Source organism: Haliotis rubra, unplaced genomic scaffold (assembly GCF_003918875.1).
Source record: "Haliotis rubra isolate DU_JTF1 unplaced genomic scaffold, ASM391887v1 Scf98, whole genome shotgun sequence".
NCBI classification, from domain to species: Eukaryota; Metazoa; Mollusca; class Gastropoda; order Lepetellida; family Haliotidae; genus Haliotis; species Haliotis rubra.
Window position 1 is genome coordinate 1,072,608 of NW_025767723.1, and position 14,200 is coordinate 1,086,807.

General features: G+C 41.0%; 1 protein-coding gene across 1 annotated transcript; it reads left to right on the forward strand.

Moving 5' to 3' along the window:
• Nucleotides 1-4,830: 4,830 nt before the first annotated feature.
• Nucleotides 4,831-12,361, forward strand: LOC124265485 (putative ankyrin repeat protein RF_0381). Its single transcript, XM_046700281.1, has 4 exons — nucleotides 4,831-5,157; nucleotides 5,608-6,015; nucleotides 10,805-11,212; nucleotides 12,321-12,361. Exons 1-4 carry the CDS (start codon nucleotides 4,971-4,973, stop codon nucleotides 12,359-12,361), a joined length of 1,044 nt encoding a protein of 347 aa, XP_046556237.1. The 5' UTR covers nucleotides 4,831-4,970.
• Nucleotides 12,362-14,200: the final 1,839 nt, after the last annotated feature.

The window sequence follows — 14,200 nt, forward strand, 5'->3', positions numbered from 1 at the left end:
AAGGAAATATATCTGTCAGATTGTGCTACATGATTACTGGCAAACGAATGTAGGATTCATATGCATCGGACCCCCATCTACCATATTTTTTAATTATGTGTGGGCTAACGCCGTTTGCTGCAGCCCCAATCCTAAAAGAATGGGAAGAAAACGCTGAAGTGTCTACATCACTGTGCGCTAATGCTTTTTTGACCACGGCCTGGAACTGATATCTTGTGAGAGGGGAGTGGTCAAAGTGGATAAAGGCTTGCTGTGGACCACTTGGGCGAATGTTAAGATAAGAATGGACAGCTGTCACGGGACACAAGGGGTTGGAGGGGATGGAGGAAATGGCAACAAGCACGCCTTTGTTCAGCCTATCAGTCTTGGAGCGTCTCAAAGTAAATTGTACTCGCCCGGCAGATTTGTCCAGCTTCACGTCATTGGTGGCAATGCCTGGCTGATCAACCGAGGTCTGTACGAGCTCCCCCCACCCTGAAAAATCCAAAGAATGCGGCACAGAAAACAGCTTTGAAAAGACATTGCTCATATACGTTGCTGCACACCGCTGGAAGATTACGGATTATTAACTTTAACAAATCAACAGTTATTAGTTTACGTGTGTCACGTCGCGACTGGTCACGTGACATGCCAGCAAGTAACTTAGAAACCAAGAAGTGATCGGTGCAATCCTGCCACCCATTTAACTTATGAAAGGATGATAGTGCAGAGATGTATGTTTTAGCTGTACTGCTGCAGTAATGGTTAACCGACAGATACGAAATGAAATGCACAACCTGATCAATCGGGGCCGGCCAAAGTGGTGACAGCTCATGGGCTCGTCTGAAGGTGTGGAACGTCTGCAAGCTCGTGTGGTATGTCGACCAGGTGTTCGACGACATGGACTTGTGTAGCAGTCGCTGGACCTCCCGATCTAGAGGTCCCAGATCCCGTCCGGTAGGGGTGTTGGTGTCCCGGTCCGCTGCTGGCGCACATTTGCGGAACTGGTCCCACTGAAATCTCGACAGAGAGTCAGCTATAACATTGTCATGGGTACTAGTGTATACAGCTTTGAATGTGATATTGTACTGCAAGCAATATAGAACGAAGCGTCTCACAAGAGACATAGTACGAGGGACGCGACAAGACTGCTTATTGATGATATGAACCACCGCTTGATTGTCGCAATTAAACAGAATTCGTCTGTTGGCCAAAGACTCGCCCCAAATTTGGACAGACAATACAATAGGGACAAATTCCAACAGCGTCATATCCCTCGTCACGCCCTCCCGCACCCATTGCTGTGGCCAACGCCCACATGTCCATTTGCCCTGGTTGTAAGCACCAAAACCTGCACCGCCTGCTGCGTCAGTAAAGAGCTGAATGACTGTGTTTGACGTCCACGCAGGACTCTGAAAAACTGATATGCCATTAAAATGTTCTAGAAATTGTAACCACAATACCAAGTCATCCTTGATGCCCTTTGTGAGCCGACATCTGTGAAATGGCGACTTTAACTTGCACATCTCGTCGATGAGACGTCGACAAAATGCCCGTCCCATGGGAATGGCACGACATATGAAATTGAGTTTACCCACAAGAGACTGGAGTTCGCGTTTGGTTACCTTCCTACGATCAGCACTCAGCCACCCTCTGATCTGCGCGGTCGTCATAACAATTTTGTCTTGTGGGATTCGAACGTGCCCGGCAACTGTGTCTAGCTCAAGGCCCAGGAAAGTAATTTTTGTTGTAGGTTGAACAGTTTCCTCAGGTGCCACTGGGACATTGAAGTGATTCAGTACACGCATACAAGATTGTAAATTATAATCACAGTCACTGGTACCGGCAACGCCCCCTGTGAGGAAGTCATCCAGGTAATGCATTAACTGCTTATTTGGGAGACTGCGGGGAATGCACCATTGCAAAAACGTGCTGAATCTTTCGAAAATAGCGCATGAAATAGAGCATCCGAATGGTAAACATTTATCAAAATAGTACTTGCCGTTAAACTGAATGCCGAGCAACTCGAAGTCATGGGGATGGACTGGTATGATGCGGAACGCTGATTTGATGTCAAACTTTGCAAGGAGGGCGCCCGCTCCCAACTGTTGTACCATCTCCACAGCTTCGTCAAAGCGTGAATATGAAACAGAACAGTCTTGTTGGTTAATGTCATCATGAATAGAGTCACCCTGCGGATATGATAAATGGTGAATCAAACGACAATTATCAGAGAGCTTACTGACCGACCCACCGTCTATTTTCTTCGGAACAAGTCCGATTCGTGATACTTGTAATGCAGGAAGCGGTGGATCATCAAAAGGACCAGTCATTCTACCTAGGGTGACCTCTTTGTTCAGCTTTTCAACAACAACCTCCGCACCCACAGCATCTGTCGCTGATGACAGATTTTTTGACATTCTGAAGACGCGGGTACCCTGAAACTTAAGCTTAAAACCGTACAGAAAGCCATAATACAATGAGTGTGCATCCGAAGTGTTAACGAGTGAAGAGACTCCAACATGTTACTTACGCTGACCGGAGTTGGTGCTCGAGACATTTCGTCTATACTGCTGGGGTGTATTTGCACCGGTGGCAGCTGACGCTCCGACGGACGCATGGGGACGAAAACAGCTCTGGATGTTGTGACTAGACTCTCCACAGTTTCCGCACTTGTGTGGGTATTTACAGGATTGACGTTGAAAGTTCCCCTTGTTGAAGTCCCAACAAATATTAAATGGTAATTAGCGATGATTATTTTTGAGACACTTACCCCAGTATTGGTACGTGGCTTGATCTGTTGGGGTGTCAGCATGTGCTGCAACCAGAGCTCACCGTCGACACGTCCCCACTGACGAGTGGGATCCCTTGCCATTCTGTGACGGAATTGTTGATCATACACCCTCCATCCATCTCCGCCGAAGCGCCAGGGAGCATTGCGTATGGATTCAGAGAATGACAACATTCCCTGTAACACACTAGGTGAAAAATGTTTTGACATGTAAATCGACATAAAAATATGAAATGCCGATGTCCACGCACCAAGAGTGATTGGCTTACCCTGCGATTGCTGGCGGGTGACGAGAGAGACACTACCGTCTCTATCAGCGATCAGATCCATTTTCGCTTGGTTATCGATACCCGAATTCACATTAGGAAGTAAGGTTGAAAGATCAACGTACTCACCGTTGTAGATTTTGTCACGGGTGGCCTGCTTCACGTGAGCACCAATTTCCTGAGCGTCATACGTTAATGGCGATGGGGCGGAAGAGGGAACTGAAATGTCAGACACGACGGGGAGGGAGACAACCGGGTTCTGAAGATTACCTTGGTTTGAAAGCAATTTTAGAATTGCTTCAAGCTGTCCCGAAATACTGGGAATTGCTCTTGGCGCTGGGGATGTGAAATCGGAAATTTCAACCGATGCAGATGGGGGCGATGGATTAATATAATTATTGCAGGACTCACCATTCTCAGAACTGCTCTTTATGTTATCTCTCTTATCTTTGTACCTAAGTGCAAATAATAAGATTCCATTTCCTCAATCAAACGTTCGGCAACATAAAAAATGACATGTATAATCAAACATAGCACTTTCGTTACACGTTTCCAAATTGTTCTCCACATTGTACATTAAAATATATACCTCGTTTTGGAGGTTTGGAGGTTTGTATTTTCTCAGGTAACTTTCCTGTAGGGTCATTTACAATATCCCTGGGACATTCTATACAATACTCCATACTTGGCCCTGAAAGTAGATTTTCACGAAATGAAAGGTTTCTTTCTCGATAAAGACAGTCAAGCAGAGACAGTGGTTTTATTTCTTTCAATGACATTTTAAGAAATATTGAAATTGAAGACGACTGTCGGCTTCGTCGTCGATTTCGTTGATCGCACGTCGTTTCCTGAATCGGCAGTCGTCTTTTCTGTATCCGTAGCTGCCATAGTTTTGATTTCACTCAAACTGTTTGGTGCTGAGGTAAGGATATCAGACAAAGTCGACTTCTGCACATCTGAAGGACGTTTGTATGACCGGACGGCTTCACTTTTGTGACCTGTAAAGAAAAAGCCAAAACCAATATTCAAATTTCCATAATATAAAAAAATATCTGAAACCACACGACACAGAGTAGTTACCTTACGTCTCAGAAAAAAGTGGTGAAGAAGTGATGACCATGCTCTTTGATAAACATCGGTATGTGAAACAACATAATGGATTCTAAGTACATTTAAACATTTCACACATTATTTAATCTAGAGTGTGATATTACATAGGCTACAAAGCTTAAGTCTATTTAGTCAACGTGATTTTCGTTAGAATTTCAATATTTTATGCTTTATGATGACTAATGTCATAAATTAATGCTCACCCGTCATTTCGCAAATCATTTGTTCATCAACATATAGTTTCCGTCAAGCACAGCTTCGGAAGATCCAAGTTGTATTTCATAGCTCTTTGACGTCTCTCCTCTTGCCATCTTGAAAACACTGCAACGGCCCAGTCGTTCTTATACTTAGTTGATATGGGAACACAAATTTGAAGTTCCTTATCGATGTCATTACTGTCCATTGGTTCGCCGAATCTAAACTCAAAGTCACCATCACTGTCAACGGTGTTTTCAAAATTTACTACACAAGACTGTGTGAAAAAATATCATCTCCTTCCTCTCTCTCCATGTTTCTTGTAGTAAACTGCAGTTGACAGACGACCAGCAAGCGCGCGCACACATTTAGCCGCGACATTTTCAACGTGAAGAACATGCTGTTATGTACACAACTAGCGGGTGAATGGCTGCGTTAGTGCGATACTTTTTCAGTGTTCACGTTTCATCGGTATGCCATCGTCCATTTCATAGAAAATATATTGCATGATTTATGACCGATTTTGATAAATGTGTAGTCTTTTCTTTCGATATATATGACAGATATAACACTCTCCCTCGGTTTTGGTTGAAAGTGTAAACATTCGGGTCCGGTTCTCCCTCGCCCTCATGATTACATTTTCAACCAAAACCTCGGGATCGTGTTATAGCCTTTACTTAAAACTTCAGATGTCTAAAGGATCCCTTTCCAGTAAGGCTTGTATGAAGGATGGGCGATGTTTGGTGACTAGATCTGGAAAAGAAACCTGTGTCAAAGATAATCGTTACCTTGGCACAGAAGAACTTAATAGACAATGTGAGTAGAACAATCTTATTCATAGTATATTTTTACAAGAAGCATTTAATTATAACCATGATAGACTCATAGTTTTGTCACTTGTGGTTCTTGGCTCACATTTTCTAAAGGTAGGGGCCATCTTGCCCCTTCCTGGAAATCTTGGTTGCAGCACTGTAATGTAATATGTGTTACTATTTCGGAGGTTAGAAAAGATCCAGGTTAGAATTGGTCTTCTGTAACCCGTGCTTGTTGCAAGAGGCGACGAACAGAATCGGGTGGCCGGGCAAGCGGACTTGGTTCGTTATGTACAGGACCGTACATTTTATCATCTTATAGATGGTGTTCCTCAATAGGTTTTGAAACACAAGGCGTCTTTTATTTTATGAAAACCTTTGTCACTTTAGCAGAAGATATCATCGATGTGATCCCATGCGCCTGTATCAAAATGCTTAAAATGATCTGTTACAGCAGCAGAGAATCCCACTCAGGAATCCGAAAAAACCCAAAAGAAATTACTCCAGGCTGTCAAATCCGGGAATCTGTGGTCTGTCAAAAATATTTTGGATTCGGGGTTGGCAGATATCAACGCCAAAAGCCGGGACGGAAAGACACCAATTTTAATAGCAGCAGGATCTGGAAAGAGGCGGGTATTTGAATTACTAATGACCAATGGAGCAGATATGTGTGCAGTACATAAGAGTTTAGGCACCATACTACATTTTGCCATTAATGGAGGAAATTTCGATATACTGAAACTTATCGTACGGGCCCACAAAGTCGATATCAACCGTGGAAATGGCATTGGAGTGACGCCTTTGGAGTGGGCGCGTTGTAAGCACATGAAACGAATGGTTGCCTTTCTTAAGCATAACGGAGGTAAGTTCCATTAAAAAAAAGGATTCTATGACTTGTTTTTAAGTAGTATTTAGAAGCTAGTATAATGAAGAGGATACTTTTGATGGATAGACAACTTCTTCATTGCTACAGATGCGACGTTTTGGTGTAGATACGAACACAATTGTCAGGCAAATAACACACAACATGATGTACAAGGTGGATATATACACGAATGGTATTTGAGTTTATACAATTGAAGAGGTTGATGTACAGTTTGTTGACATTACTGAATGTATGTTTTCATTCATTATGTTTGCGCCTCCAACCAATAACCATAAATGGGAATCTTAAACGTTGTGTGTGCGAATGGTCAGCCGGAAACGGAAAGGGTATTTCTGTGTTACACATTTACGTATTCGGAAAGAGCAAAGAGCTAAGAATGTCGTAAGAGAGTTTTCACGAAACAAACACGATCGGGCGCAATAGCTGAACCTTTAACATTGACACCAGTGCCATTTTGTACATGTATGCATGCAGCTGCCCGACATTTGAGTCAGTGTAATTTGGTTCCTCTGTGTCTGCATTTTCTGCACACACACAGAACAAGTAATTCATGACATTACGCTCAGCAGTGCACTATGTAGGGATTTTACTAAATCTCCTCAAAGCATTTGCTTGGAAAGGCCCATAATTTGATTTTCAGACAGTGGTAAATCTGCTATTATAATATTAGTCCTTGTAAGGACAATTTCAAAGTATTTATCCGCCGCAACGTGGAACGGGGCACTATGTATTCAGCAGCGTCCGTCCGTCCGTCCGTACGTACGTACGTCCCGATTCTTGTTACCCAATGTCTTCAAATTTGGTGTCAGCCTACATTGGGAGATTACGCAGACACCAGTTGCTTTACGTGACCTTGACCTTATTTTCAAGGTCACCACGACACCTTGACCACTTTTCCAACTCTTGTTCACGCGATATCTCATGATCTGTTGTACCCAATGTCTTCACGTTTGGTGTCAGCCTACATTGGGGGATTACGCAGACACCAGTCGTTTTCCGTGACCTTGACCCTATTTTCAAGGTCACCACGACACTTTGACCACTTTTCCAACTCTTGTTTACGCGATATCTCATGAACTGTTGTATCCAATGACTTCACCTGATTGGCTTTGAAGCCAAGAAAATTAAGGTGAATAATTGTGAACTATTGTGATTGGTCTGATTTACTTGAATACTGACCCTGATCGTGCACACTAATAGTGACAGTGGGTAGAATACTACCTCTGATCGTGCACACTAATAGTGACAGTGGGTAGAACAGTAATACTACCATGATCGTGCACACTAATAGTGACAGTGGGTAGAATACTACCATGATCGTGCACACTAATAGTGACAGTGGGTAGAATACTACCCTGATCGTGCACACTAATAGTGACAGTGGGTAGAATACTACCCTGATCGTGCACACTAATAGTGACAGTGGGTAGAATACTACCATGATCGTGCACACTAATAGTGACAGTGGGTAGAATACTACCATGATCGTGCACACTAATAGTGATAGTGACAGTGGGTAGAATACTACCATGATCGTGCACACTAATAGTGACAGTGGGTAGAATACTACCCTGATCGTGCACACTAATAGTGACAGTGGATAGAATACTACCATGATCGTGCACACTAATAGACAGTGACAGTGGGTGCACACTAATGGAATACTACCATGATCGTGCACACTAATAGTGACAGTGGGTAGAATACTACCCTGATCGTGCACACTACCTGAGTGACAGTGGGTAGAATACTACCATGATCGTGCACACTAATAGTGACAGTGGGTAGAATACTACCCTGATCGTGCACACTAATAGTGACAGTGGGTAGAATACTACCCTGATCGTGCACACTAATAGTGACAGTGGGTAGAATACTACCATGATCGTGCACACTAATAGTGACAGTGGGTAGAATACTACCATGATCGTGCACACTAATAGTGATAGTGGATAGAATACTACCATGATCGTGCACACTAATAGTGACAGTGGGTAGAATACTACCATGATCGTGCACACTAATAGTGACAGTGGGTAGAATACTACCATGATCGTGCACACTAATAGTGACAGTGGGTAGAATACTACCATGATCGTGCACATCACACTAATAGTGACAGTGGGTAGAATACTACCATGATCGTGCACACTAATAGTGACAGTGGGTAGAATACTACCATGATCGTGCACACTAATAGTGACAGTGGGTAGAATACTACCCTGATCGTGCACACTAATAGTGACAGTGGATAGAATACTACCCTGATCGTGCACACTAATAGTGACAGTGGGTAGAATACTACCATGATCGTGCACACTAATAGTGACAGTGGATAGAATACTACCCTGATCGTGCACACTAATAGTGACAGTGGGTAGAATACTACCATGATCGTGCACACTAATAGTGACAGTGGGTAGAATACTACCCTGATCGTGCACACTAATAGTGACAGTGGGTAGAATACTACCCTGATCGTGCACACTAATAGTGACAGTGGACAGTGGATAGAATACTACCATGATCGTGCACACTAATAGTGACAGTGGGTAGAATACTACCATGATCGTGCACACTAATAGTGACAGTGGGTAGAATACTACCATGATCGTGCACACTAATAGTGACAGTGGGTAGAATACTACCATGATCGTGCACACTAATAGTGACAGTGGGTAGAATACTACCATGATCGTGCACACTAATAGTGACAGTGGGTAGAATACTACCCTGATCGTGCACACTAATAGTGACAGTGGGTAGAATACTACCATGATCGTGCACACTAATAGTGACAGTGGGTAGAATACTACCATGATCGTGCACACTAATAGTGACAGTGGGTAGAATACTACCACGATCGTGTGCACACTAATAGTGACAGTGGGTAGAATACTACCATGATCGTGACACACTAATCGTGCACACAGTGACAGTGGGTAGAATACTACCCTGATCGTGCACACTAATAGTGACAGTGGGTAGAATACTACCATGATCGTGCACACTAATAGTGACAGTGGGTAGAATACTACCATGATCGTACACACTAATAGTGACAGTGGGTAGAATACTACCCTGATCGTGCACACTAATAGTGACAGTGGGTAGAATACTACCATGATCGTGCACACTAATAGTGACAGTGGGTAGAATACTACCATGATCGTGCACACTAATAGTGACAGTGGGTAGAATACTACCATGATCGTGCACACTAATAGTGACAGTGGGTAGAATACTACCATGATCGTGCACACTAATAGTGACAGTCGCTGACACATCTTATCCCAATTGCTTAGGTCGATGCTCATGATGTTGATCACTGGAATCTCTGGCCCAGACTTGAATATTTACAGACAACCCGTCATATAGCTGCAATATTGCTTAGTACGGCGTTTAACAACAAACAAACAAATTTACAAATATTTGGGTACTGTCTTAAGATTCAAAACTCTCCTGGAAGGAAAACACTGACTAATTTATAAGAAGCAACAGCAACGCTTGCAACTTTTGTGAAAGTTAAAACATTTTAAAATGTCTATTCAGAATAAAGTCAAACTGTCAAAAATGGTAAATACTGCGTCTAAAATTATAGGGCTTCTTATCGAAATTATCGGCAATGATTATGAGCAGCAAATATCTAAACAAGCAAACAAAATTTTAAGTGGTCCTACTCACATACTTTTTTCGGAATATTCATCACTACCTCCTGGACACACTCTGAGAATGCAAACCGTTAGAACTAACAGGGTTCGCCACTCATTTGTTTCAATTAGTATTAGATGTTTAAAATAACAAATTCAATGAATGACTTTGTATGTCTATTTTCAATGTAGAAATTCTAGTCAATATAAATGTTTTGTGTATTTAATTGATGTATTTATATCCTAATTATATTATACAAATAGATTAGTGTTAGAATTATCATTTGTAATGTTATATATAGCTTCTTTATGAATTAAAAACTGGAGAACTATACATGATGCAAAACAAATTTCCCTTGTGATAATACAGAAAGTATCTGCTCTTTATGTTATCTCTCTTATCTTAGTACCTAAGTGCAAATAATATGATTCCATTTCCTGAATGAAAAGTTCGGCAACATAAAAAATGACATGTATAATCAAACATAAGCACGTTCTTTACACGTTTCCAAATTGTTCTCCACATTGTACATTAAAATATATACTTCAGATGTCTAAATGTTCCCGTTCCTGCAAGGCTTGTATGAAGGACGGGCGATGTTTGGTGACTAGATCTGGAAAAGAAACCTGTGTCAAAGGTAATTATTACCTTAGTAGAGTCAAGTAAAGTAGAACAATCTTATTCATAGTATTTTTTTACAAGAAGCATTTAATTAAAACCATGATAGACTCACAGTTTTGTCACCTGTGGTTCTTGGCCCACATTTTCTAAAGGTAGGGGCCATCTTGCCCCTTCTTGGAAATCTTGGTTGCAGCACCGTAATGTAAAATGTGTTACTATTTCGGAGGTAAGAAAAGATCCAGGTTAGAATTAGTCTTCTGTAACCCATGCTTGTTGCAAGAGGCGACGAACAGAATCGGGTGGCCCGGGCAAGCGGACTTGGTTCGTTATGCACAGGACCGTACAAATTATCTTCTTATAGATGGTGTTCCTCAATAGGTTTTGAAACACAAGGCGTCTTTTATTTTATGAAAACCTTTGTCACTTTAGCAAAAGATATCATCGATGTGATCCCATGCACCTGTATCAAAATGCTTAAAATGTTCTGTTACAGCAGCAGAGAACCCCACTCAGGAATCCGAAAAAGCCGGGAAAAAATTACTCCAGGCTGTCAAATCCGGCAGTCTGCAGTCTGTCAAAAATATTTTGGATTCGGGGTTGGCAGATATCAACGCCAAAAGCCGGGACGGAAAGACACCAATTTTAATAGCAGCAGGATCTGGAAAGAGGCGGGTATTTGAATTACTAATGACCAATGGAGCAGATATGTGTGCAGTAGATAAGAGTTTAGGCACCATACTACATTTTGCCGTTAATGGAGGAAATGTCGATATATTGAAACTTATCCTACGGGCCCACAGAGTCGATATCAACCGTGGAAATGGCTTACGAGTGACGCCTTTGGAGTGGGCGCGTTGTAGGCACAGGAAACAAATGGTTACCCTTCTTAAGCGTAACGGAGGTAAGTTCCATTAAAAAAAGGATTCTATGACTTGTTATGTAAGTGGTATTTAGAAGCTAGTATAATGAAGAGGAACACTTTTGATGGATAAACAACTTCTTCATTGCTACAGATGCGACGTTTTGGTGTAGATACGAACACAATTGTCAGGCAAATAACACACAACATGATGTACAAGGTGGATATATACACGAATGGTATTTGAGTTTATACAATTGAAGAGGTTGATGTACAGTTTGTTGACATTACTGAATGTATGTTTTCATTCATTATGTTTGCGCCTCCAACCAATAACCATAAATGGGTATCTTAAATGTTGTATGTGCGAATGGTCAGCCGGAAACGGAAAGGGTATTTCTGTGTTACACATTTACGTATTCGGAAAGAGCAAAGAGCTAAGAATGTCGTAAGAGAGTTTTCACGAAACAAACACGATCGGGCGCAATAGCTGAACCTTTAACATTGACACCAGTGCCATTTTGTACATGTATGCATGCATGCAGCTGCCCGACATTTAAGTCCGTGTAATTTGGTTCCTCTGTGTCTGCATTTTCTGCACACACACAGAACAAGTAATTCATGACATATCGCTCAGCCGTGCACTATGTAGGGATTTTACTAAATCTCCTCAAAGCTATTAGCTTGGAAAGACCCATAATTTGATTTTCAGACAGTGGTAAATCTGCTATTATAATATTAGTCCTTGTAAGGACAATTTCAAAGTATTTATTTGTTTATTTCCAACATGTGTTAAGCCTTTCACTGTCATATCTCAATGCATGCATGTAATGGTCCAGAAATGTATCCTTTCAATCCGAAATTGTAGAATACCATACTGCTATACTTATTATATGGTGGATAAACGTTTGTGTGTAATTATTATGTAGTGAATTAACGTTTGTGTGTGTAATTATTATGTAGTGAATTAACGTTTGTGTGTGTAATTATTTTATGGTGGATAAACGTTTGTGTGTAATTGTTGTGGTAAATTAACGTAGGTGTGTAATTATTATGTGGTGAATAAACGTTTGTGTAAATTTTAGTTTGTGTTGTTTTATGCAAGCTAATTCGCGATGACATTTAGCTAAGTGTTTGTTTCCTGTTTAAGGCCAACCAGCATTTTTCGATCTATTTAACGACGGTCAGTAACAATCGAGCCAATCCTGTGATTAACATCATGAGCATCGATCGAGATATTGGAGATGCTATGACATTCATCAACCAATTCAGCGAGCCTGGCGACCATTCACGTTAGTCGCCTCTTACGTCACACACGAGCCTGCGAGGACCTGACCTTCTGACCTGTATAACTTTACTCGCCAGAAACAATTAGCTGAATATATGTCATTCTCTGACCCGTGAAGATCCGTGATAGAATTGGCCTTCACCAATGCCTGTCGTAAGAGGCGACTAACGTCGATGCACTGAACTGGTACAAGTGTGCTTTATTACGTGTAAATCGTTTTGAATTGAAAGTGAAACCGTGTATTAACGTTTTTGATAAGTGAAAACACAGAATGTGTTTAAATTAGAGATTTATAGAAAACTCGATTTCCGCATTAAAAGTAAAGCGGGACAATTATTTGGATTACCCACATGGTCACGTGGCTCCTTTTTTGCTACAGATATGTTCATTAGTCATTTGAAATTGCCAAAATACAAAGAGACAAAGTTCATTTTGAATAACCCAAGTGTATATTACAGAGAGAAATTTCACCTAACAGACAACGCATTACTCACATCGGAGTCCAGTTTTGGTCGAGAAATGAATCCATCTTTTTCATATTTGACAAATAGACCATGAAAAGACATATTTCAAGCAATTAATTTGGCCCGATGCTCCCTGGGTCAGTACAGACCACCGTGGAATCTGATGTTTTAAACCATCTTATTCCTTTGGAAATATTCTCCAAAAATAATTTTCATGTACAATGTTTAATGGTCTTAAATTTGGTATATATCCTTCATTTTAGTGTTTTCTTTGCCTTTAAGGTAGTCTATTGAATCTTGTGAAAGTCTTTGTATTGAAATGTTGTTCATCAATATTTTAATTTTTTAGTAAAACTGTTGACTGTTGACACCAGAGTACCACTGAATGTACACTTAATGGTTGTAGAAAAACAGTTCGTGATCATGAACTAAAGTACAGTGACACCTATCTAAACCGGCACCCACGGGACCGAAATAAAATGCCGGTTTCGACAGGGTGCCGGATTAGACAGTGACAGTCATTTTACAACATGGCTGCCATTTACAGGTAAGTTATGACACCGACCGTAGCCATGATAAGTTTTGAAAATTTGAACATACGTACATGACTTACATTTAGAACTAACCTTTCTGGTTTTTGATATTTTTTTTGAGTAAACATTTGTTGAATTGATCTGAAAATAGAAAGCATATTTTACCTACATGTACATGAATGTTTACTCTATTTAGATACGACTTTGTGTCCGGGCTACAGCCCAATGGTTTTGCATGTGCTATTCAGCTTTGGATATATGCACAGATACATGGATGCTACATGTCCCGTCTCACATTTGTTCACTTCTACTGTTGCCATTGTGAAGAGCTAAATTTACTTATATCCGCTACATACATGTACATCTTTGCTACAATGCCAATATTGATTATTTTGCAAATGCAGTTTTGGTTTTTTTAGTGGATAGGTATGTACAGAAGTGACAAGAAATATCAAGCAGTTATATCTAATGCTGCTGTTACCACGGCAACAACATCGTTTCCTCCCTTCCCATGGCATCCCATGTCAGATCTCTAATTCTCATATATTGAAGACAAATACGTGATGTGTATTTTCCAAACATATTTTAACAACAGTTTTCATTTTAATATTTCTAGTACTTAAATTTATTACAATTCAGAGAAAGGCTTGTGATTGGTCAATCTGCCTTGGATAAGCCACCATATTCGCCTAACAAGCGAGGATATTTTTTTCTGTATACCTACGCAGTTCAGGACGTACATGGT